Source organism: Stigmatopora nigra, chromosome 15, assembly GCF_051989575.1.
Source record: "Stigmatopora nigra isolate UIUO_SnigA chromosome 15, RoL_Snig_1.1, whole genome shotgun sequence".
Taxonomy (NCBI): Eukaryota; Metazoa; Chordata; class Actinopteri; order Syngnathiformes; family Syngnathidae; genus Stigmatopora; species Stigmatopora nigra.
In genome coordinates, this window is record NC_135522.1 from 5,794,064 (window position 1) to 5,817,812 (window position 23,749).

Below are 23,749 nucleotides of genomic sequence, written 5' to 3' on the forward strand. Positions count from 1 at the left end.
TAACACTTATAAAGGGCAAGTGAATGGAGATTTGATCATCTAAAAAAAACTTGGGTGTTCAGATATATGTGGATTTGTGGGTCATATATTCAAGAATATTAACATCTGGACCCAAAAAAAAAATGAAGTCCACATATGTCAGAAAAAAAAACATAGCTCCAATTTTGAGTGAAAAATCGTAGACCTAACATCTTTTTTCTATTGTGATTCTCACTGATCGATTGCTTTGGCTTGGAGTCTTCCCAATCCTGCTGCTACTCCTCATGTTTTCCATTCTCCTGTTGTATTGCTTTATGGCCAACAGGTCGAGGAAGGCCTTTTTTCAGCCCAGCATTTTAATCCAGTAAAGTTGTGAAATAAAACAGACGCACCGCATGGTGACAGCTTTCCTCTTTTCCCGATATTTGCCGTCATTTGCACCTTGATTGACTGCCCGGTTGCGGGGGAGTCGCGTGGTTATCGGAGGCCACTCTTGAGGTATTTGCATAAAATAATAAACCAGTTGAAACTTGTGTGTTATGATGTTAATCGGGCCATCTGGAGTGACCGTGATGTTTTTGTCCAAACTTTGTGGTTTCATGCACTCTCAATGCAACAAAGACACTCTTGTTAGTCAACTTGGGAAACTTGTTGAAGCCAATTTGCTGCTCATTGTTGCTCCGTTCTTATCGTCCTTCCTCGCAAACACGGTGGGCTGAAACCCCTCTCAACTTGTTCCAGAGATCTGACAACAAAAATGATTATTTACTGACTTTTTTGGCTTATGGGGGCCTTTTCAAATCCCAAAAGCTTTCTTTATAAGAACATTGTTTGCTTCTGATACTTTAGATCACATACTTTTCCCTCATAAACTCCCTAATTTAAGATAATGAGGTGACAATCCAAGCACAGATCAAGTGTGTAGTATTTTCTTATTAGGTCTCATTAGAAAAGCTCCCAATGCAAAAGCAGCTGAAAATCTTTCATTCCAAAGCCGACCAGGTTCTGTTTATACCTCCTGGTGCATTTGGCTAATTGAATTTAGCCCCATTGGCTCTTTCACTTGACTGTTCCGCCGGCTGTGTTGCAAAGAACTCCTTCAACACAGCAGCTTTTTCAAATTTGAGGCTTGCGTCGCTGGGCCAAAAGCCACAAATTACCCCCCTCTAGCAGCAGAGAATTAGGAACAATTTTGTGTTAGCTATAAAAAAAAAGGAGTGAGGGAGAGAGAAGTGAGGGGAAAATATAGCTTCCAACAGGGACCACCAACAGAGGCAACATGGGATGAAGAGACCAACTGTTTGGGTGGCTGGGCGGTGCTACAAAAGTGCCTTCGATCAATCCTACCATATCACATCTATACATTGAATTCAAGTCTAATTTTGTCATTATACAAATATAATGCCATTTAAAGCTCTTAGGAGGGGGAATTCCCATGAGTCTGTTTGTCTTGGCTGTTATGGATATCATGCACCTGGCAGAGGGCAGCAAATTCCATCTATCCAGTGCCAAAACTATTATCAAAAACCAAGGTTTGAATGATTGGATTAATATCGCTGTGATGGGGGACTTTCACGCCTGTTAACTTTATGGTTCCTTAAGTTCTTGCAGCAGGCCAAGTTCTGGTCCTTGCAACCCTAAACATCATATCCACAAGCAACATGAGGTGACAATCTGGATTTTCATTCTCTTTCAAACAGGGTGGCATTTTTCAATTTTCCTTCACGACGTGGTTGGTCCTTAAATGTGAACATTAATGTTTAAAAGGCTCTTTTTCTTGTTCCTTACAAAGCATGAGGTTTGGCAAGACCACCTAATAATATACAATACATCCATTGAGCCAATCCATGTTTTTCTCATTCTGGCACTACTTCTGCTACACCACTTTAAAAGCCATTTGAAAATCCAATACTTTACAAGAGTGGGGGAAGAAAGCCAAATGTCATAATGGAGAGATAATGTGCAGACTAGATGAAGAGAGAAAGGGAAGTGTTGCACTTGCCTATGTCGTGTTCCAATGTCTCCAGATTTCCACAACTATGACTAATGGAGAAGATGGAGCGCTTTGTCTTTCTTGGAGATCCTTCAGAAGGTCAGCGACTCCCATTAGGCCGCCATCAGTATAACAACAGAAAGCATCTCTATCCTCTGACCTCTCTCTGACAATTGTTGATTGGGCTTCCTGCTCCACTTTTGATTAAATGGCAGAGTTTAACTTTTTGTTTGTAGGGCTAATGACCCTCGTTGGGTGAAATAAGTGCTTTAGGGGCCTGTGGTGCGGGTGGGTGACATCACACTCTCCAAGCCTTTGATCGGGTGAAGGTCTTTGACCCAATGTTTTTTTGCTGGCTGTTGCTGTAAACAGTGGTTTTGGGGGTTTGAAATGTCGGGACGGCAGAAGGAAACATTTTTGTTTTCTTATTATTTATTAGATGAGGGTAGATGTCCAATCACGAGGCTCTTGCCATCGTTCTGCTGTGAATTGAAAGGTTTTTTTTAATTCCAAGAATGGAGATATCTGGTTTTGCAAAGGAAGTCTTCAAACTGGTCTGAAATATTTGGTTGCTACAGCAGCAGTCAACAGTGGACTTTTCCACAGGAGATGTGAACATTTTTTTTTAAAGAAGATCTCTCCACGATATAACCTTGAATGCATTTCTGTTTACTGGAGCGATGCATTTCCTTTGGGGATTGGCTCCAACAGACAAACCACAGCTTGAGGGTTAGGAATATAATGTCGAAAGAGGTTTATTTGGAAATTATTGAATTAGAGTGAAATACCAAGTATTTCAAGATGTCATGGACAAATGATTCCTTTCCAATGAAATGCTTCTCTGGGTTTCTCCAGACCATTGACTTGACTTTTTTTTAGGGGGTTTAACTCCTTGCTTGTCTTTTTCTCTGGCATACTTGCCTCCTTGATTTGCTTTTATTGTCCTCTCCAACCTCATTCTTCAGATCTCCCCTCTCTCGAGTTGCTCCCACTCCCTCTGAGCGCGTGGCTGAGGTGTGAGATCATTTTCCTTCTGGGTGGCTTTCCTGTTATATGTCACTGTCATCTGTTGGCACCATGGCTCGAGGGGGGGTCCCCTTTTCCAAAAAAACACCCCCCATGCCACGTCACAATCCATGCGCTGGTAGAATTGTATGTTTTAACGGGCTTGGCAGGTTAACACAGACTGGCAAAAGAGTCAAACCAAAGGGGGGTTGCAGCAATTGTAGCATAGGGAAAGTTATAATTGAATAACTCCAGCGAGAACGACTCCAGCCGTTTTTTCTGACAATTTCGAGGCATGGGCTCGCATCTGCCCGAGTGGAAATATGAGGGATTTATTGACGATAAGTGCAGAACCGCAACACGTTTTTTTTTTGCGTTGACCGAACTCTGATTCAACAAATTAACTGCATGAAACACTAAACCCAAAGTAAATGCATCAGCAGCAGCCGGCTCCTTGCAGGATAAATATTTGGGGAATAATTTATTCCAAATGACACATTTCGACCTTTGGAATAATGCAGGCGCTTTTTCCTGCAGACTGAACCTGCAGGGGATATCCCAGAATGCATGGCGGTCTCCCGTGGCTCGGAAATGTGGAAGCATAGAGCGGGAAAGGCGGCGGAGAGTGCTCCACCGATGAGTTTATTTTGCCTGTTTGGTTTGGCGCAGGGTGGCAGGCTGGTAAGGCCGCAAAGGCTCGCTATGAAAGGGACCGTGTCGACTCACTTTTCCCTCAATGGGGAACTCCACGTCAGAGGGATAAGTCCAAAAAGTTAGTGTCCACGTGGAAGGATGGTGCTTGCAAAGGAAACAATTCCATGATTCATTGTTAAGGGAACAAAACGATAAAAAAAATGTGGAATTAATTCATTGATCGTGATAGGCAAACCATATTTGCTCTAATTTTCATTTATTTTTATTACTTCGACCACAAAGTAAATTTGGCATATGAATCTAGCTGAGGCAAAATTGTGTATTAGTTTCAATGTTATAAGTTGACATAGAAACTAATTATAAAAGTTAATGTCCACTTATTTCAATGACACCAGGTCTTTATAGGTTTGCTTTGTTTAGCTTATTTGTTTTTAATGAGAAAATATAGAGTCATTTGAATTATAAAGGGGCTGGAATGAATTATTAGAGTTCATATTACATCTGTCCGATTATAACAAGGTCAAGTTAAAAATGCAATTGTGTTTTACCCCCTTTAAGAATAAAAAAATACACACGCACACACACATGAACCCAAGCTTGGTGTGTCTAACTTGCTTATTTTGTCAGGTGCACTGGTTTCACCCTTCCAAACAACATATCTCCCACTCCCGTCCCCAACTTCCAATCAGTCATTCAACATTGTAAATTCTGTCTGTTTCTCTTTTTATCTCCACCACCACAACAACAAACTCTATATTTATGGCTGGGCAAATATATTCATTGCTATTTAATCCATTGCTTTTTGATCCATTCTTCTGGTAGTGATAAATGTATTAACCAAAACATGAAAAGAAGCACATAAATCAAAGCCTACGACTAAGATTAACACTGACATTTACTCCCACTCATCATTTGGCACCAGATTTGACATAACATTTGCTAGTGACAACTTTGAGCTATGACGACAAATACACCCTTTCTAATTGAGACATTGTGAATTTATTAGCCCTTAAAATTCCAATCAGCAATATTTTGATTGTCAAAGTGACTGGTGTTAATCTTGTAAGTGATGAATGTTTACCACAGTTTTTCCTGGACTGTTAAGAATTAATACATGATACAAAATGGGGGAGCAAATACTACTTGAAATTAAAAACAGATCGTATTAGCCTCAATTTTTAACTGTGGTGGAAAACAGAAGCGGTAAAGAAGAAATTACGGGAACCAGATTTAAAAATACGCTCTTTGGTCTCTTTCATCTGTCTAAGGAAAACCTTTGCAAACATGAGGGAATTAAAAATGATGACAGAGGCATCATGTAACAATCTCATTTCAACTCCTCAGAGGGTTCCAAATTCATCTCAACAATTATTATTGGAAATATAGTATGATCCATTAGACTTGTTTAAGGAACTCCATGTAGTCATCTGTCAAAACAATCCCAGCCCCAGCATTAAGAAAATACTAAGTGCTCCAAAATCTGTTTATTTTACTGTCGTGGTTGATGTATCTCCTCCTATATGCATGATTTAAATAAACTAAAATAATAAATGAGTTAATCAGAATGTATGCAGTATCTGTATACATACCCATACACACACACACACACACACCCTCACACACGAGAGACGTTTCGCATTTATTTACATAGAACAGATTTGTTCATTTTAGTTATTATCGCAGGTTTTCAATAAAAAAATGAAGTTAGCATGATTTTGATTATTGTTCGCTATTATTGTTCCATCCCTTTTACTTTATTTTCAATTACTATTGTCACGGGTAATATAGAAATGAAATTAGTCAAAGCAAACATCAATAATGCACGCAAGTATTTTTGCATTTTTACAATGTAACATTTCTAAACTTACCTTTTCACTTATTTTTGCAAGAAATATTTGCCGGTGTATTAATTTTTTTAGTCATCATTTATTTTAGTACACTTTTAGATTACATTTGATTATTTAAGTGCAGCTTTTAGCAAAAGATCATTCCCTGTGGGTGAGATAATGTATAGGCCTTTATAATGTGCAACCATTGAAACATTCATACAACATTTGAGCATTTAGGTTTAAAAGTAACATGCCTCATAGATGATTCGAACTTAAAATGTGATTACTTTTATCCTGTCGCATTCTAAATATAACTACAATTTCACAAAATCCATGTATTTAAAATTTAGAAGAAGAAAAAAAGCAGAAATGAATTCATTGTTTACATATTCCTTTTTATTGATTTCCAAGGAAACCCGTCAATAAAACATCAAAATAAAGAAAAGGAGGAGTAGATGCATTCACAATTGTAAAAAAATAAAACAACATATTTTCTTCCACCCAAAATAGGCAAAAAATGAGTATTTACCTGAGAATATTCAAAGGCCTTCAGACACCTGAATTTTAAGTTCATTCATTGTCATCCCCAACGTGTTTAGCCGTCAGATCAGGGGTCCTTCGCTGAGGAAGATGATACTTGTGATGATAGTCTTGCTGCAAGCTGAGCAGGTGAGGCGAGGCAGCCACTGGGTGGTGGAAAAGGGCCGGGGATGTGAAAGCAGCGACCGGACTCACCGGGGCCGAATAGGCGGCGCACTGAGCCGCCGAGAAGGCTTCGATGGCCGGCTGCTGGGACTGCAAAAAGGCCTTGGAGAAAAAACTGGAAAGAGCCGGGAGGATGCTACTGACAGGTGGGATACTAGCTGCGTGATGACGATGATGATGATGAAGTCGAGGGTGGTGATGGTGCTGATGGTGCTGATGCATATAGGGGTAAAGTTCCACAGCGGGGAGTTGAAGCGCGGGGGTCCCCAGTCCGAAATGTCCGTGTGGGAAGACGTGGAGGCCGGGCTCGGCGCCGTGATGGTGCTCCTTGTATCGAAAGTGTTGTCGCTTGAAGCGTTTCCTCCTGCGCAAAAAGCTGCCATTCTCGAACATATCCGACGAGTTGGGGTCGAGGGTCCAGTAGTTGCCCTTCCCCGGGTTGCCAGGTTCTCTGGGCATTTTAATGAAGCAGTCATTGAGAGATAAATTGTGCCGGATTGAGTTCTGCCAAGCGGGGAACTTTTCGCGATAGTAGACGAAGCGTTGGCTGATGAAGTCGCAGATTTCGCTGAGAGTCAAGCGTTTTTTCGGGCTTTGCAAAATAGCCATGGTGATGAGGGCGATGTACGAGTAAGGGGGCTTTACGGACGCGGGTCCTTTCGTTTGTGGGGGGCTGCTGCATGAGTGCGAGTCGCGCTCGACACCCGTGGTGGTGCGCTCCTCCAGTCCGGGCGGATCCCCTGCTCCCGTGTCTCGGAGCTCTTCTCCCACTACGTCAATGACGATATCCTCCATTACCTCCGAGCCTAATGTCATAGTAGATGTCTACCTCTGATCGGGTGGGAAGAAAGTGAACTCCAAAAATAAATAAATAAGATAAAATAAAAGGGAGAGTGAGAGGTCCGAGAGGTCCTGAGTTTTACGCACAACTCATCTCCATTCACAAAAAGGAGAGCTCACTGAGTAGAGGGTGTGCATCACCGCCCACCTTCAGCAGAGCCACAAAAGTCCTCTTTTCCAAACGTTCTGGAGTATAAAAGTGTGTAAAAGTATGTTTAAAAGTTTGTGCGCCCTCTGAAGGTGTCCAGCATCATCTGTAGTCCACTGCAGTTCTGTCATGCATGTTGTGATGATGATGATACGATGATGATGATGTCACGATTCGGACTAGAAAGAGGCTATTGACCAATGAAAAGGACTCCAAGGTAAAGCAAGAGTGTCTGGACCAGTTAAAAAGAAGCACTCTCATCATTTGTCCAACTGTGCCAAGTGGATGTCGACGTCACTGGTCCATTGATAAAAAAAAATCCAAGAGTGCAAAACAAATTCTCTTTGATTCCCATTGAGGAATAAAATGATGAAATAAAATAGAAAGCTAAGTCAAGCTTCTTTTGGATGACCGTAGATGCAATTTCATTGTGTGAAATTTCAAATTTTAGAGGAATTGAATGCCATTATTGTCACTATAGAAGTGTATCGTAATATGATTTAAAGCTTCACCATGAAGTGCACATATAATCATTAAATAAGTAGTACATAAATAAGTAGTCAACATATTAATAAATGGTCAAATAGATACGTAGTCAGGTTCAAATATGATTCTAACAAATTATATTGTTGCAAGACAGAGTGCTCAAAGGGGCAAATCCAAATTCTTATTTTAATACTTTAAACAGAAGTTTGATGAAAAATCATTAAACCGATTGGAAATACTTAATTTGCCGTTTTGGAGGAAATATAAAAACATGTCTGATCTTTTCTTTGCCTCACCTTAAGTTATACGTTGTCAATTTGGGGTTTAATTAAAGGGGACTAAAATCGAGAGCAAGTGATAGATTTTTAGAGGTTCTGACATAAAGGAGCAAACAAGAGTAGGAGGGATGCCATTTTTGCTATTGCAAGGAGCCCCTTGCTTGTTTGAATTTGACGACGGAAGCCTTTGTTGGGGATTCTCACATTTCCTGCCTCTAATCGTATTGATACCTCGGGGTCAGTCCAGACTGGGTGGGCTATTCCAGACTGTAGATGATTTTCAAAATTCATCACGCATGTCCACAGATTGGAAACAGACCCTCACAACTGTCATTTTCAGGAGATTTCTTTTAATTTTCAATTAGGGTCTCATTTAAAGTACTGTTTTACAAGCTCTACTTTTCAACATCTGTGTTTGACATTGTGTGTATGAGAATATTTGGCCAGTGAGATCCCACTGGTTTAAAACGCGGACCCTCGTACCGTGGGGATGGTTAAGCAATAATAAGATGGATGCTTTATGGGCCACTGCAGTTGAAATGTTTTCTTAGCTCACTGAAAACTCGACGGCATCCAGAGCTTTTGGTCGCAGTGATAAATAAAAGAGCACGTTTATCATGCTCAGATGTGGAATTGGCTGCAAAAGAGTTACAGGATATGTGAGCTTGTTCTCACACAAAATCTTTGCAGTTTCTTTGGCTAATGTGGAATAATACTGGATGACATACGGCCAGTTAAAATGGGGGATAAATCACTAAAACATCTAAAAGTGAAGTGTTAATATTCTTACCTTTTTTGCTCAATAACCAGTTTGATGTTTTTCTTTCATTTTGCGGTGAGCTTGGATTTACTAAGTGCATATTTTTGCTTTAACACTTAAAAAAAAAACACTTAGTAAGGCTTTTGACTGGTTCTGAGTGAGACTGAGTGAATAAGGCGACGTTTTGTGGCCACAAAAGAGATGACACTTTTGAAAACGACTGCAACTTGTTCATTCGCTGCCAACCTTCCCATTTAAAACTCCATCTGGCCTCCTGGAAGTCAAAAGGTCCCCCCCAAAATACCCTAATTTCAAGAAAATGTATGAAAACAGTACATAAGTCGTATATTTTTACTTGTACATTCCAAGTTAATAGTCCAATCTAACATAGGCAAGTTCTTATACCATTTTAAATTAAACTGGTCCTTCTTAATATATTTAAGTTGTTATCAATTACAGAATAATCATGCATAACAAAAGTTTTAATCTTTTGAAATCAATATGACTGGAGTTTGGCTTATGTGTAGTACTTTAGGTTGCTGTTAAATATGAATGAATGAATGTTCACAGAAAGTTCAGTAGAGGGAGCCCCAATAACATTTTTGCCTAGAAGCAAGAGTACTTAAAAAAACTAAAAAATCCAAACAGCCTACAAATCCTATTTTTCCATTTATAAAGCCCAATTAAAAGTCCAGCAGTCAAACTAAGTGCAATTTAAAATAAACAACCAATCAAGCGCAATATAGCAACAGCAATTAAAACTAAGATATCAAACAAGTCTTTCAATCATTTCATATTGAAGATTTTCATTCACTGTCAACCCCCCCAAAAAATTGGACTTCCATCACTGTCAATGACATCCCATTAGTTAATATGAGCAATCTCAAAATAGTAAAAACAAAACCACATTGGACAACCGCAAAACAACAACAACCTGCCTGACTACCATTTCTTATCAGACTGTTATTTTAATCCACATGCTATACTTAAACAATAAAAAAAAGAACTGTCAAATTTGCTCAAGCTGTTTCTGCAACATATAAGGAACACAGATCATATGTTGAGGTCATGTCTTGATCCCCACCCAGTTTCCTTACAAGTAGAAGTCAGCAGTGGACCAACTGGTCTCCAAAAACAGCAGGGTCACGACCCCTGGGATTTCTCTTAGTCAAATTCTGCCTACCTATGTGCCACAGGAACCCCGTACTTAAGCATTACGCACGGTTTTGTAGGCGGGGGCTCCCTATAATACCCCCACACACACCAACTGATCCATTGTAACACCTTCAGCTGTGACATTAACCACATTCCGCCAGTGATTCCCTATCCAAAAGGGCCAACAAAGTGAACAACTACATTCCTGCACACACAAACGTGCAACCGCAACCCACCTGGTCTCTTTTTTAACCTTATATGTAAGCCGTTGCCCGTAAGGCAGCTGTCATTCTCCAAATTAAAACAATTATCCTTCAGGAAAACCTGGAGATGAGATCCCTTTAATTAGTTTGCATCTGAAAAGCAACTAGACTGGTTATGTCAGTGTTCCCTAAAAGTTCTTTTTTCATGGAATGTGGCAGTTTGTCACCGTTGGCACCACGGCATGACATTTAGGCTCTGTTTTAATTCTACTCTGTGGTCAATTTATGACAGGCCTAATGTACCCTGCCAAGTCTGTTAACAGCAGAAGGTGCACATTACATGCATAATGTAATGCAAGTCATATAGGCAGGAGCATACATTTGGTCGCAATGTGGTCCGATGCATGAAACCATGACCACAAATTAAAATATATATGCAAAGCAATTGGACATTTGCCGTAAATGTTCTGTCACAGTTGCTACAGTCTGTTTGTTATTGTTGTTATTTGTGCACTTCACTACTTATTTATTGATTGATTATTTATTGCCATTATTGATTATCTATTTGTTTGTTGTTTTTATTTGTGCACTTTCTTACTTATTTATGTTGATGACTACATATTTTTGTCAGTTGGTTTGTTATTGTTGTTATTTTTGCACTTCACTGCTTATTTCTGTTGTTGACAACTTATTGTGTTGACTACTTATTTATTGACATTATTGAAAATTTATTTGCCTGTTTGTTGTTGTCATTTGTGCACTTTATGGTGAAGCTTTAAACCTCATTGTACTTGTATAATGACAATAAAAGCATTAATATCAATTCCTTCACAAAACCTGCAAAATAATGCTTAGAAATACTTTTTTTCCCTCAAAAAGTTGAGTATAAAAGGGAGTAAATGTCATGCTTGTGTGTTATATTCTATAGGATGGCACAGCTGCTCACCTGCTAACTCGGGACCCCACAAGTGTTCATTCAGCCCACAAAAAAAAAAAGAAAAACATGTGCCTTTGCTCTAACAGTTGGCAGCAGTGAATAGTGAAGTCATGAAAATGTTCAGAGCTGGAAAAGCAACCAGCCATTACTAGCATAACACTCTTTTGTGAGTGACGGTGCAGCCGGAAGCCACAAGTCATTTACGCTAACGTAATTTCACTCGGAAACTGCAGCAAAGGGAAAACAGGTTGTAACATGATGGCACATGGGCTCAGCATTAATAGCCCTGAGACATTTGCAACTGAAATGCCGCCGGTTGGGGCAGTTTATTGAAAGAAGGCTTAAGCGATATAATACTGTGTTTTCCTCACGTGTGGGAAAACGATGAACTCAGTTTGAAAAATGTCCAAAGACTTTCCAGTTTTGAGTAGTATGAACATAAGGCCATGGTGTCAGTGTTTATTGTTATCATTTGAAGTCAGGGAAGAGCCAAGAAAAACATGAATGAGAGGAAAGAACTTATCTTTGGTGTCTTCTCCAGCTGTGAAAGCATCTTCCGCTCTGATAGAATTCTGTTTTTCTTCCATTAAAATCAAGTTGACCTTGAAAATTAAAATGCAGACAGTTAAAATTTGGATTAGGTGCCTCTCTATTTGCTTCATTTACATTGCATAATTCTAAACTAGGAGTAATATGCAACTGTGATGCCGCTGAGTTGTGTTTTTTAATCATTATTTCTAATATGCTGTTCTGCCAAAATACACTTTTTTGACAACCAACAAAAAGGAAAAATATGTATATAAAATCTCTTTTCAGTCATCTATTTTATGTTCCATTTATCCTCCTAAGGTTCACAGGGGTGCTGAAGGCTGTCATGGCTAATTTTGGCCAATAGGCAAGGGGCAAATATTCTCCAATTTTTGCACTGTAGATCATTTCTATCTCATTTTAGTGAAAAAAATAAGTCAATATATTACATGATTTACTTTCAAGGGTCACAGAAAATAATGCAGGGGCCGGATTTGTGCCCCAGAACCAAAAGTTTGACACTCCTGGGTTAGTAGGACAGGAATTTTAAGTGTAAGTAGATTACATTGTTTTCTTTTAGGGGAATATAATTATATTTCATAAGCAATTTACACACGCATTCAACAACCTGAACACTATGTAGACATAAGTGCCAGTAAATGATCGTCCAGTGTGACTACTTTTTTTGACTTTTGACCTCTGATGTGTTGCTATTTATCAGACTGGTCCATTTTAGGGTGGACATTGTGTATGGGTGCATGCTGTGACATTTAATCCTTTCCTGAAAAGGGGATTAGGACTGGTATCCAGCACACGTGATCACAGGACAATAAAGACATTGTAGTTATTGTTTTCATTGCGTGTGGTTTTATATTTGAGGGGTGGGTTTTTTCTCAAAGTTTTCAAAGCCATTGACGATGATAGCCAGCCAATCATGTGGCTCTTTTCAATATTTAATTGGCTTCCAACCCCCCTATTTCAAATTAAAATTTGTAAAATGGTACATTTTGAAATGACAATGGAAACATGAAATTGCCCAAATTTTAACTAATCAGGAGTTCAAAACATCATTTTTGCCAGTAAAAAGGAGCAACAGAGGTTTGTTTTTCATTTTTGGGGGGCTTTTTTGGGGGATGTTTTATATCCTCACAGGAATGAAGCTGTAAAAGAAGAAAAATGTGTGAAGAAAATAAAAACAAGGTTCCATGCTGACTCATGTTCCAGGTCATAAAAAATCTAGTGGAAAAATTTCGAGTTCAGAATTTTATGTCACAATAATGACGGGAACTTTCCACTCAGAAAATGATCTATTTTATTAAATTAGCATGTATAACTTTTGTGACAATCGATTAAGGTTTAGATGTTGAGATTTTATTCATCATTTTATATAGTTGTGATTTATTATTTGCCAAATTGTTGCACCTGTTTCTTTTTCTAATTCATCTATATTATTTAGCAATAAAAATCCCAGGATACTAAAATCTGCACATGGGATGGGCCGCTATTTCCATACATTCTTGTGTGAAAAAAGCGTTTTGAAAATGCCACAAGTTTTTTTCCCCTCCTTTTGAGCTTTGGGTATAATAAGAGAATCCTGTGAGAGGAAAGTAAAACTTCAAGTAAAAAAAGATTTGAAGGCCAATGGCTATAAATCACTTCTGCCAAGTCAATCCATTTCCTCAGACCACATTTTAGTGGCGCGTATGTAATATTTCACTCCTACCGCTCTGTTAAAAGTCATTCTGGCCGTCATTCAAGTGGTTCAAATTCTACCCAGCATGGTTACAGGGCAGCAAAATCGTGTCCATGTGCGGTAATAATATTGCTACTTCATACAACTATTATACGACGACATGTCACAATTTATGTATGCTCACTTCTAAGGATGACCACAATATGTTTTGGAACACTATACACATTTGCAAAAATGTCTATGCAGAACTAAACACATCAATAATTAACTAATTACAAATAAAATCATTTAAAAATGAATTAATTGAATTACTGTCAAAGGCAGCCAGTGTTGAACTTCAACCCTTAGTTATAACCAACCAAAAGTTAGAATAAAACATGCTCTACCTTTGATTTTCATTGACTTTTTAAAAGTACTACACAAAGCGAATGGAACACAAACATAAATCATAGCCCTAGAAATGACATGACGACGTTTTAACAAGGACAGGTCTAAAATGAATCCCCGTAAAGTCAGAAACAAATTTCCCCAAGAGTATTGTGTAGAGTATAAGGCGTTTTATGGTATGCACATGTACAGTGCATCCGTTTTTTGGGGTTTGTTGGCAAGTGAGGCGTGATTAGAGGGTGGCACTGAAGTGTTACCCTCAGGCGAGCACACCCTGTTATTTTCCCCGCCAGCTCGTGCACTCAATGGAGAGGGTGGGTCCGTGACCTCCCTCCTACGCACCACCACAGGAGAGGGAAGCGGCTCTTTTAAACGTCCCAAAAAGCTTCCCCAGAGAAGACGCTGTAATCACAGGCCCCCCCATAATCCTCAAGGTTAACTTCTCAAAAATCTGCATTTTTCCTCAACAGTTCCATCGCGCTGGGGGATTTGAACTCTCGACCTGTACGCTTATCTTTGACGACGGAAGGCAGTTATTATAACAATAATAATAATGAAGTGCTATGAAATTTAAACCCAAAAATAAAACATTGGGATAGTTATTGAGAGCTGGAGCCAGACTCTATTTATGTTCTACTTCAACACATTCATTGCGTGAGGATGTAGTTTCTAATCTTGCCATGTTAAGACAAAAAACAGAAGAACTGATAGCCTTTTACTTTACTTATCTTATCAGGAAGTGCACTACTCTGTTATGTGTCCTAAAATAAAACCTACAATGGATGGACAGATGTCTTCTGTTTCTTCTCCTAAAACTCCATTAAGGATTTTTGATGTAAATTCATGTAATTATTCATCAAATGTCATCGAAATGTCATTTTTTTTGCCAGTCATGATGAAAACTTTTTTCCCATTCTTAGCCTTCCTACAGCTGTATCCTAAAAAGTAGAAATTAAGCAGTAAGCAGTTAAAGGTTAAATAGTTTGGGGGGAAAAAATCTAGTGACAAATACCACTACTTTTGTCTTGTGGGAGGAGTGGTAGGGGGTGTTAACTATTGCAACGCATTTGTATTTAAAGCTTGGAGCTCAGCTTTCCTTTGGGACAATGTCAGGATATGACTTTTCGATGACAAATTACGATAACGGTCCTTGTGTGTCAACGTGTGTGTATGTGGTAGGCTTGGTGCAGTGGGTGCTCCTTAAAGGATGTGGTGACTAAGTGTAGAGATCATTAACAAAAACAGTAGCTAACTTTTTGATTGGACAGTTAATGGGGGAACATAAGAGTGGTAAAAAATGAAGTGTTTCAGTGACATTGACAATAATAGATGGCCAATAATGTGGCTATTTTTTATACTGATGTGAATTTAAATGTGTTTTTCAGTAGTACATGTCAAATCCATTTGAACTGGGAGGAATGGACTCTAATGCTCATCTTTTAATGGGTAGTTGACACCAGCTAGTGGTTCAATGAGTGCCCTGTAAAGGGTCATAGGTTAGAATGGTAATGAAGGACTTTGTATTTACATATTATCTTGTAAAAATACTGCTATTACTTATGATTTTATTTCAAATTTGATTATTCACATGTATCTTATAATCAGTCCTTTCCAGATTCAGAATTTAAGGAGAAAATTATGTCTGTTTTCATGTAACACCTTTGCAATTCCTTTTTTGAATTGTTATTTCTACTAATTATGATCCACAATTTTAATTTTAAATGTTTTTGTCCAATGTAAAATTTGACTTTAAGATTAAATAGCTGTGTCAACTACAGGCGTATTTACAGCCGAATATGGATTGATATCCATCACACATCTGCAGGTCTGACCAGAATTTACAGTACATACCTGCCCCATTTCCTCCCCTTTCACGGGAAAAGCGGCTCATCGGTGGCCGCTGTGTCCATGTGTTTCCTGAAATACTTGCAGTAATACGCAAACACACATCCTTCTGGGGGGATTTTATCTGCTCCCAGAGTCCACATCAAGGCCAGGGACTGTCTTCCTGAACAATGGCCAGTGGAATCTCACTTTCTGTTTTGCGAAAAAGAGAAAAATCAGGTAGTCATTAAGATAGCTCTATCTTTACGTCTAGACATACAGGGCATGGCAGTGGTATCACTTGTTGAGACAATGCAGTGTTACTAGGGATTCAAGTGTCTCTGAGCCTAACAACAAATAGTGTGTAAAGATAGGGGATGGGAACATTGTTTAAGGGAATTTAGAGGTTAACCCTGCCTGTCAAAGCCAGTGGCTAACTCCTAATTATCTTTCAGATCTGATGCCTGTGTTTTGGGGTATAGTTAAACATTCATTTTTAGAATAAAGGAGTATTTAAAAAGACTGTAGTGCTGGAATAGGGGATGGCAACGTTTATAGAAGTGAGTGGAAAGAACAGGCCAACTTCACATAGGATTAGACACAATATAAAAATGAGTAATGATAAATACAATGTTTGGCCAAGAATGTATTTGCACCGAAGACTTTTTATTTTTATTTTTTATAAAGACCTAACAGTAAAAAAAACTGATTAATTGTATTAGAAATAGATTAAAAAGACAAATTGCAACTATTTCCATTATTTATTCAACATCATGCTTATCTTAATTAAGCCCCACAAAAAAATATTTAATGTTGGTAGTAATGCCTTTTCATTATTTATCAACTTCAGAGGGTTATTGAGGGCTATAACTATAGTGCATTCCTATTCTTATTTATTTTAACTCTAAAAAATCATGAAAAATATTTGGGTGTTAAAAGTTGGTATAGTGCAAATGTGGCCTATATGATTCAAAATGTGATGTGCACATGTAGTTTCATTAAGTAAAAAAAAAACAGTTGCAGTCAGACCGAAACGTGTAAATAATAACTTCCTGAGCAAATGCTCTGCAAGAAGTGTTACAACTTCCTTTCTTCCCTTTCTCATCTTTCATCTCAACTCAGAAGAATTCATGTGGGCATTGTGCAAAATTCCACAGGCTGTAATTGCTCTAGCTTTTCTGCCTCCACATGTGTGGCAGAGAAATTTAAAAAAAGGAGGGGAGAAAAGGATGTGGTGTTAGACAACTTGCAAACATTCACTACCTAGACCACTTTTGATAAGCTGCAAAAAAATAACTAGATACAGTATAAATGTGCTGTAGCAAAACAGGCTCTACAAAAGTAATTGTTTAATGACTTTTTGGGTGCACTTAGAAGTGGGTTTGAGCAGTTTTTAACACTTTGCTTTTCACAATTAGAAGAATAGTGGATTGGACGCCTAGTGCCGTCACTAAATTGAATTGAAAATTTGTAAATGGAAAAAAAAAGTCACTCTAAAAATATAAGCAATTGAGGGCTGCATGTAGGTATTACATTTTGTGGTGTGCAAAGTAAAACACCTACTCCACCCAAAAGCCTTGTGAATGAATTCATATTTTTATATATCAAGTAACATGGGCATACAATTTAGTCAAATAACCACATTGTTTCTACAGTGTATAAATATGGGCTAGTGCTCGGCCTAATGTAGCCTAAAATATTTATTTTTTAATTGCACACAGACAAGAAAAAGCAAACGGGAGTACAATTTAGCTCTTTGTTTTTTGTCAGTGGCCTGGTTCACACTGCTCTTTGCCATTTCTCATCCCACTGCTTTTCCTGTATTCGCCATTCATGCTCACATTAGTGTCCGTGTCATTGTCTGTGCTCAATGCCCCGATGGTGCCGCCGCTTGTGACTCAGTGGCCATGATTGTTGTCTCTTGCCTGAAACGACGTGCTTGCGTGCGAGTTTCCGAGTGCGCGCGTAAATATCTGTGTGAGTAGTCATTCTTCTGTGTGATGATGGGGCCCTCCAGAGTGAATCAGTTCTTTTCATTTTCACCCTTCACTTTAAAGAGGAGTAACAAAAAACGTTTTCCTATTTTAAATGGACACTATTCGCTATGTTTAATACGTTCATTCATTTTTTTATATCACTCTATCCTCAAAAGGGGGGTGCTGGAGCCCAACCCAGCTGACTTCAGGCCAGAAACCTAAATTGATGGCCAGCCAATCACAGGGCACAAGGAAAAAACAACCATTCACACACACCCTCAATCCTAGTGGCAATTTAGAGTGTCCAATCAGCCTACCATACATGTATCTAAAATGTTAGAGGAGACTGTAGTACCTGGAGAAAACCCACACAGGCCCAGGGAGAACATGCAAACGCCACAAAGGTAGACCGACCTGGATTTGAACCCAGGAATCCCACTGTCAAGCCAAAACGCTACCCACTCAGCCGTCCTGATTCCCAAATAAAATGGGTAAAATATTTTGTGTAACAGGACAAGATAAAAAAGGTCTATGTGATGTATTGGGAGGATCCCAAGCAATGACCTTGCAACTTCATCCTCAATCTTCATTCCCTTAAAAGAGTGGGATAGTTTACTCCTTCCATATGTCAAGCAGACATTTCTCTTTGCTGCTCAAACAGAATACTTTCATCCTAACAACACACATGCCAATAGGGGCTTGGATTCAACTGGTTGGAAGCAGGAACATCTCTACAGCTGCTGGAATTCAAAGGGAGGGGGAGAAAAATAACCTCAACTCCCTGTCATTCTGGCATAAGTTTTTCCCCAAAAAACCCTTTCCTTTTAAACAAAAACCATCACGTCTGATGCAAAACCTCATTCTTTTTGAAACCTGTAATTATCTATTTGGTTATCAGTAGAGGCCTAAAACTAGTGAGAGGGGGGATTCATGCATAAACATGGGCTTCACAAGAGATTGCGAAAAGACAGAAGGGAAGGAATTAGGGGATAATTGGATTGAATTGATGCAAGACCAGGACACTGGTGCCGTTTCCTAAGAGTATCAGGCAAAAAAAAAAAACCTCACAAGCCAATCATGCTCACAACAGTAACCATATGTCTAAACAAATGACCTTCCCTTATAGTGACATGTCTTTCCATGACCTTCTAACAGCTCATCAAAATAAACAACAGGGCAGACGGGAGTCATCAAGACGAATCAACAAATATGGAATAAAGTCGGGTTTATTTGGAGCTGAAAAGTGTACCGATGAGGTAGTTTTTGGCTCCTTGGAAACAGCAAGTTGAACCAAAATCAACCGTTACATTACAGCCTCCAGGCTTAGGCTGGGGCGACATATTTGGTGTTTCAACTCAAATTGTTCACATAACTTCATGTCCACGTAACACAGCTAGCTACAAGTTTCCGTTGTCACTTGTGTCACTCTAACCGCTTCGTAAGGTGACGTTACCATTTCTGGTAATTATGGAAGAAAAAAAATAACTTGGAAATTTTAGCTCATGAAACATTTGGAGTAGCCTACAAGTCCTAAAATATGATGTCAACGAATGAAATGCCAGGTCTCAATAATTCATTCATTCATTTTCTGTACCGCTTATACTCACAAGGGTTGCAGGGGGTGCTGTAGTCCATCCCATTCACACTCACATTCACACCTAAGGGTAATTTAGAGTGTTCAACCAGGGATTGAGTAGGACTTGATCATGAACCTGGTCTATATGTACCTCATGCATTATAGGTTTAATGTAGACTGGTGAATTGTACATGCATGTTACTCACTATACATCAAATTGTGACATGTTTTTCTACTAAAAAAAACTGTGTATACATGTGTGAGCATGCACACATTCTAATAAAGTGTGCAGACCAAGCAAAGCAGGTTTTAATAAGTTCCAGTGGTGGGGCAACGGGCGAGCCAATAAAAGCAAAACATTAAGTAATTCAACCCGTGTATCGTCTGGGTTATCGAGACTATAAGCGCCAAAGACAAACGACCGGTTCCGCTGGTTATTCTAATGACGATCATACTTTCACACGGTTTTCACTTTGCTTTTTTTCCCCCTTTTCAATCACAGGAAATGACTTGGTATGGAGAAAAATGTGAGCAACTGAACGCATCTTAAAATGATTAGGGATTCCAAACCATACGACCGGAGAGGAAAAAGCAAACCATTAATTAAAATAAAAAACCTTTACGTCATTTATCCTTTTTCTACGGTGAGTGGAATGATTTGATCTTGTTTATAAATAAAGTTGAGAAGCGAAGAGAAATGTTTTGTCTGAGTTTTTTGGATGGGATTGTAGTGTTCTCCTACTTCTTGTTGTTTACATGGGAAACAGTCAAGAAACTAAAAAGGGGAATAACAATACTTTTGGTTTGACTTAAGTACAGGATCAGGTTGGCTGATGGGATTGGGTGGGTGCCAGCTAAAAGAGCCTGCCAGTTCCCCCTTTCGTAGGCCCCTGTCACAAAGAAGGGTTCCAGGCTAAAGAGGTTCAATAGAACATAGAGTTCCATTATGAGAGGAATTTGCAACTCTGTATATCCAGTTAAAGGGAAAGAGACTATTTTTTGGGTAATTTAAAAGAAAAAATAATTCAGATTTGGAATCCACATGTGTGGATATCAATTGAAATATTGGCATAGCATATGTGAGCTGCAATGTGACATTTATGTTTATACATATGTGGAGACAAGGCCTCGGTTATGATTATATTGAGATATTTTATTTTTAAATTTGACCATTGTTTTGCATATACAAGTTGTAATAAAAAAATTATTAATATAAACCTTATTACAGTCTGCTATGGGCCTGAATAACACTTAAAGTTGCTAAATAATATGTAAAAGATCATTTATAATAAAAAATGTATCTCCATGTTTTTAATAAAAATCTTTAAGTGATTTATATAAGGATTTAATAAACATTTTTATACAGCGAATTGCAATTTTGCCTTTAATATTTAAACTGTTATGAAAAACTATAAAAATGAATAACAGACAATAAAAAATAAGCGTGAAGAGAAAAATAACCTTAAAAAAATAAGGCAGTGGTCACTATTAAATCATGCCTACCATTGACAAGATTAGATGTCCAAATCATTCAAACTGGGAGATCTGGCTGTTATTTGAATGCTATTGAATATATATTAACCAATAATAAGATATTTTCGCCAGTAAAATCTCCTGCAAAGAATTTCATTTCTATGTTCGACAAAAACAAACCTAAAACAGTTAAAGCTACTCATGGATAAAATTGCTACGTACATGCAACATATAAATTGTAATGTTCCAAGTAAGTAACCCATTTGTACACGTGCAATTCTGTGGAATCCCAAAATACATTGCAAAATGGTCACGGGAAAGGAGTTCATTCACCACAATCTCTGCAAAACACAGCCAAGTTAAATCCTGGCACAACATCTGTACTCCTATAAGAATCTTTGCCTAGTCCTATGTTTGATAAGAATCAAAATCTGCACCAATCAGTGTTTTGTTTGCATATGTACATGCATAAATATCTGTTTACATGCATGCAAAATCTTCAAGAACAACTTTTACATCCATTTGTTAAACTAACCATGGTCTCCAGTGAGAATACTCTCTACATCATTTCCTGAATTTGAATTAGGCTACCATTGTTTTACTTTTCTGTGGGCCCCAAAGCTTTCATTCATTAATTAACACGCTAGGGGGAAGTTATTCATCACTTTGTGGCGTTGAAGATAGAGAATTTAAACCTGGGATATCTGTTATGAGTATTTGCAAAAACAACAAGTCGATCCTAGGATGCTGCATTTTCCCCCCAAAGTGACAGTAAAGAAGAATTTATATGAGCACCAGGCCACAATCCTCAGTGCAAAGAAAAGAAAGGCATTTGCAGAAATCTCCCAGATCTCTCTGCTTCTCATGACCCTACCCGCCCCCATTGCACAGCCTTTATCCTCGCCCGAATCTCCTCCTTCTGCCCTCCTCGAGAACTCCTTTTTTTCCCCTTTTCAAACTCATCCCCGAGTACTGCTGTTTGAACAAAACGTGCTTTCATGAAATCGAACTATTCAAATGTCAATCCGACGGTTAAGTGTGGGAGAAAAATGTACTGCCAAGTTGGCTGAAGGACCCCCACGTGACACCTGCATGCCTACAAACTGTAATGAACAAAATATTAAGGCGTTATCAGATGATGGAAGGCTGAAGGTTAGAGGTTGATGGTTAAATGTGGCAAAATGCCAGCTTGGATTAATACAAAGCCACTATGGAGTGAAATATGACGTGCTTTAGTCACACAATGGGATTTGTGTATGAGAAAGAAGCTGTTAAAACATTTAACATTTGCAGGCAAGTTTCATGATTGAAATAAAGCTTATTGGAAACACAGGGCATGAATAAAATTAATAGATTGGATCAATATTTACCTTTTTTGTTGTTGATGTGCATCATTTCAACTTTGAAATGGTCGTCTCATTTCAATGGTTTAACTAAGAAAACATTTTTTAATAACAAACAAATGTAATGAACTTCACCTGGTGGGGAACACCCTGAATTGGTGGAGAGCCAATCACGGGGCACAAGGAAGCAGAGACTACCAAACATTTCCTTCCTTTGCAAGAAAAAAAGGATAGAAAAATAGAAGTTTGAAAAACAAATGCATTTTAAATACAATACAAAAATGATAGAGCAAAATATTTGAATTACAAGCAGACAAGTGTGCATTTACAAAACTATATCAAATTAGATTAAAAATATGATAATATACACTGTATACTACCATGCCACGTCTACTACTAACAAAAATGTTTAAATCTACTTTGTGAAGTTTATGAGGTCCGTTAAGTGCAAACCTTCAATTTCTTCTCTTCACAGAAGAGTTTTCCCCTTTTTACTAACAAATTCAAATTGCTTCCAGAATTGTGGGTTTTTGAAAGAAGCAGAAATAAAATCTCTCTGCACAACAGCTGCTTTTGTGGCAATATCATACTTTCCAGTATTATGAATTATGCAGTCAATAAAAAAAAGTGTAGTTCATGGGGGTGTAGTAACTCTTGTTTTTCCCAAATTCTCTTGCAAATAACCCATCATCTTAATAGTGCAAACTCATGAAAGTTTACATTAGATATAAGGATGTTTGTGTTTGCATATATAGACACATAGTCACATATGTTTAGTGTATGTCAAATGAAAATGTTCCCAAGAGGAAGTCATTTCCTGTGTTTATTGATGCCTTAAAATCCCCAGTAAGTTTAGCAACAATCGCTCCCATGCCTCTTGTGAAAAATAAAAAATATATACTCACTGACTATTATTTTTTACATCCATAGTTTGCTGTGAGGGGAAAAAAGAAAACAGTTATGTTTAATCTACAATCAGTGATAAAGAATACACACACTAACATGAGTTTGCATTGTGAAGTATACCCAACATGTTAATTAATTAATATATTATAATACATCTTTTTGTGCTTTTTTAAAATAATCCTTGTCATTTGACAGTTAGCATAATATATAAAATCAGAAATAGGTGAGAAGTCAAATGGACATTTTGAAGCAATTTGAATACATTTCTTGCAAATCTGATTAATTGCTTTTACAAAGCTTGTGATTTTATAGTTAAGATAGTTAACATAGTCTAGACTAGAAAGTCGGTAAAAAAACTCTTATTAATTTTTGTCATGTATCAATTACAGTCTTTTAAAATCACTCATTTGGTCCAAAGTGACAACTTTACCCTTATTTTGAGTAAATGATGATTGAAAAGCAAGTACATTGGGGATCCTTGTACTAAGTGACTTATACAACAAACAAACAAGCATTTGCGCCCCGTTGTTTGTTACCAAATGTAACGTAAAGTGTGCAAGAAACATTAGGAAGGCTGCTTCCAACTGTGTTTCCATTCTCTGTTATTGCATAAATTTGTTAACCTCAAGGGAATCAATATAAAAAGCCTATCTAACCTTTTCCCATATACTTCCTTTCTCCCCATATTAGGAGCTCAAACTGAGGTCACTAACCAACACAGCTGCACATGAAACAGTGGGACAGACAAAAGCTGACATCGGCACTCTATTTCCAGGATTCCCATAAATCTCTGGCAGCCAATGCAACACTGCACACTTCGTTAGCATTTAAATATAACCCACTGGGATCTTGCTCTTTTCGTCTCAGCACTGGCGCGGCCCGGAAAACATCACTCCGAAATGCAGAGGCTTAAAAATAATAACGAACATTTGTTTTCATGAGCAAAAACACTAACAGTGGAAGGACGGGAAGTGTAATTGTGTAGAAATGTTAGTTTTACCGCTTTGCAAAGTGCCACTGTGTGGTTGACCTACAGTGTGATGAATTACATTTTACATGTAAACAGTAATG

General features: G+C 38.1%; 1 protein-coding gene and 1 long non-coding RNA gene across 2 annotated transcripts; both read right to left on the minus strand.

Annotated features, from left to right (window-relative positions):
* Positions 1-20: 20 nt before the first annotated feature.
* On the minus strand, positions 21-7,948 carry foxd7 (forkhead box D7). The gene has a single exon (XM_077735286.1). It carries the CDS (start codon positions 6,979-6,981, stop codon positions 6,031-6,033), a length of 951 nt encoding a protein of 316 aa, XP_077591412.1. The 5' UTR covers positions 6,982-7,948; the 3' UTR covers positions 21-6,030.
* A 60-nt stretch (positions 7,949-8,008) lies between these two features.
* Positions 8,009-21,984, minus strand: LOC144208707 (uncharacterized). The gene is made up of 3 exons (XR_013328909.1): positions 21,908-21,984; positions 15,432-15,617; positions 8,009-11,574 (listed from the first exon to the last, which is right to left on the minus strand). It is a non-coding gene; the product is annotated as an uncharacterized LOC144208707 (long non-coding RNA).
* Positions 21,985-23,749: the final 1,765 nt, after the last annotated feature.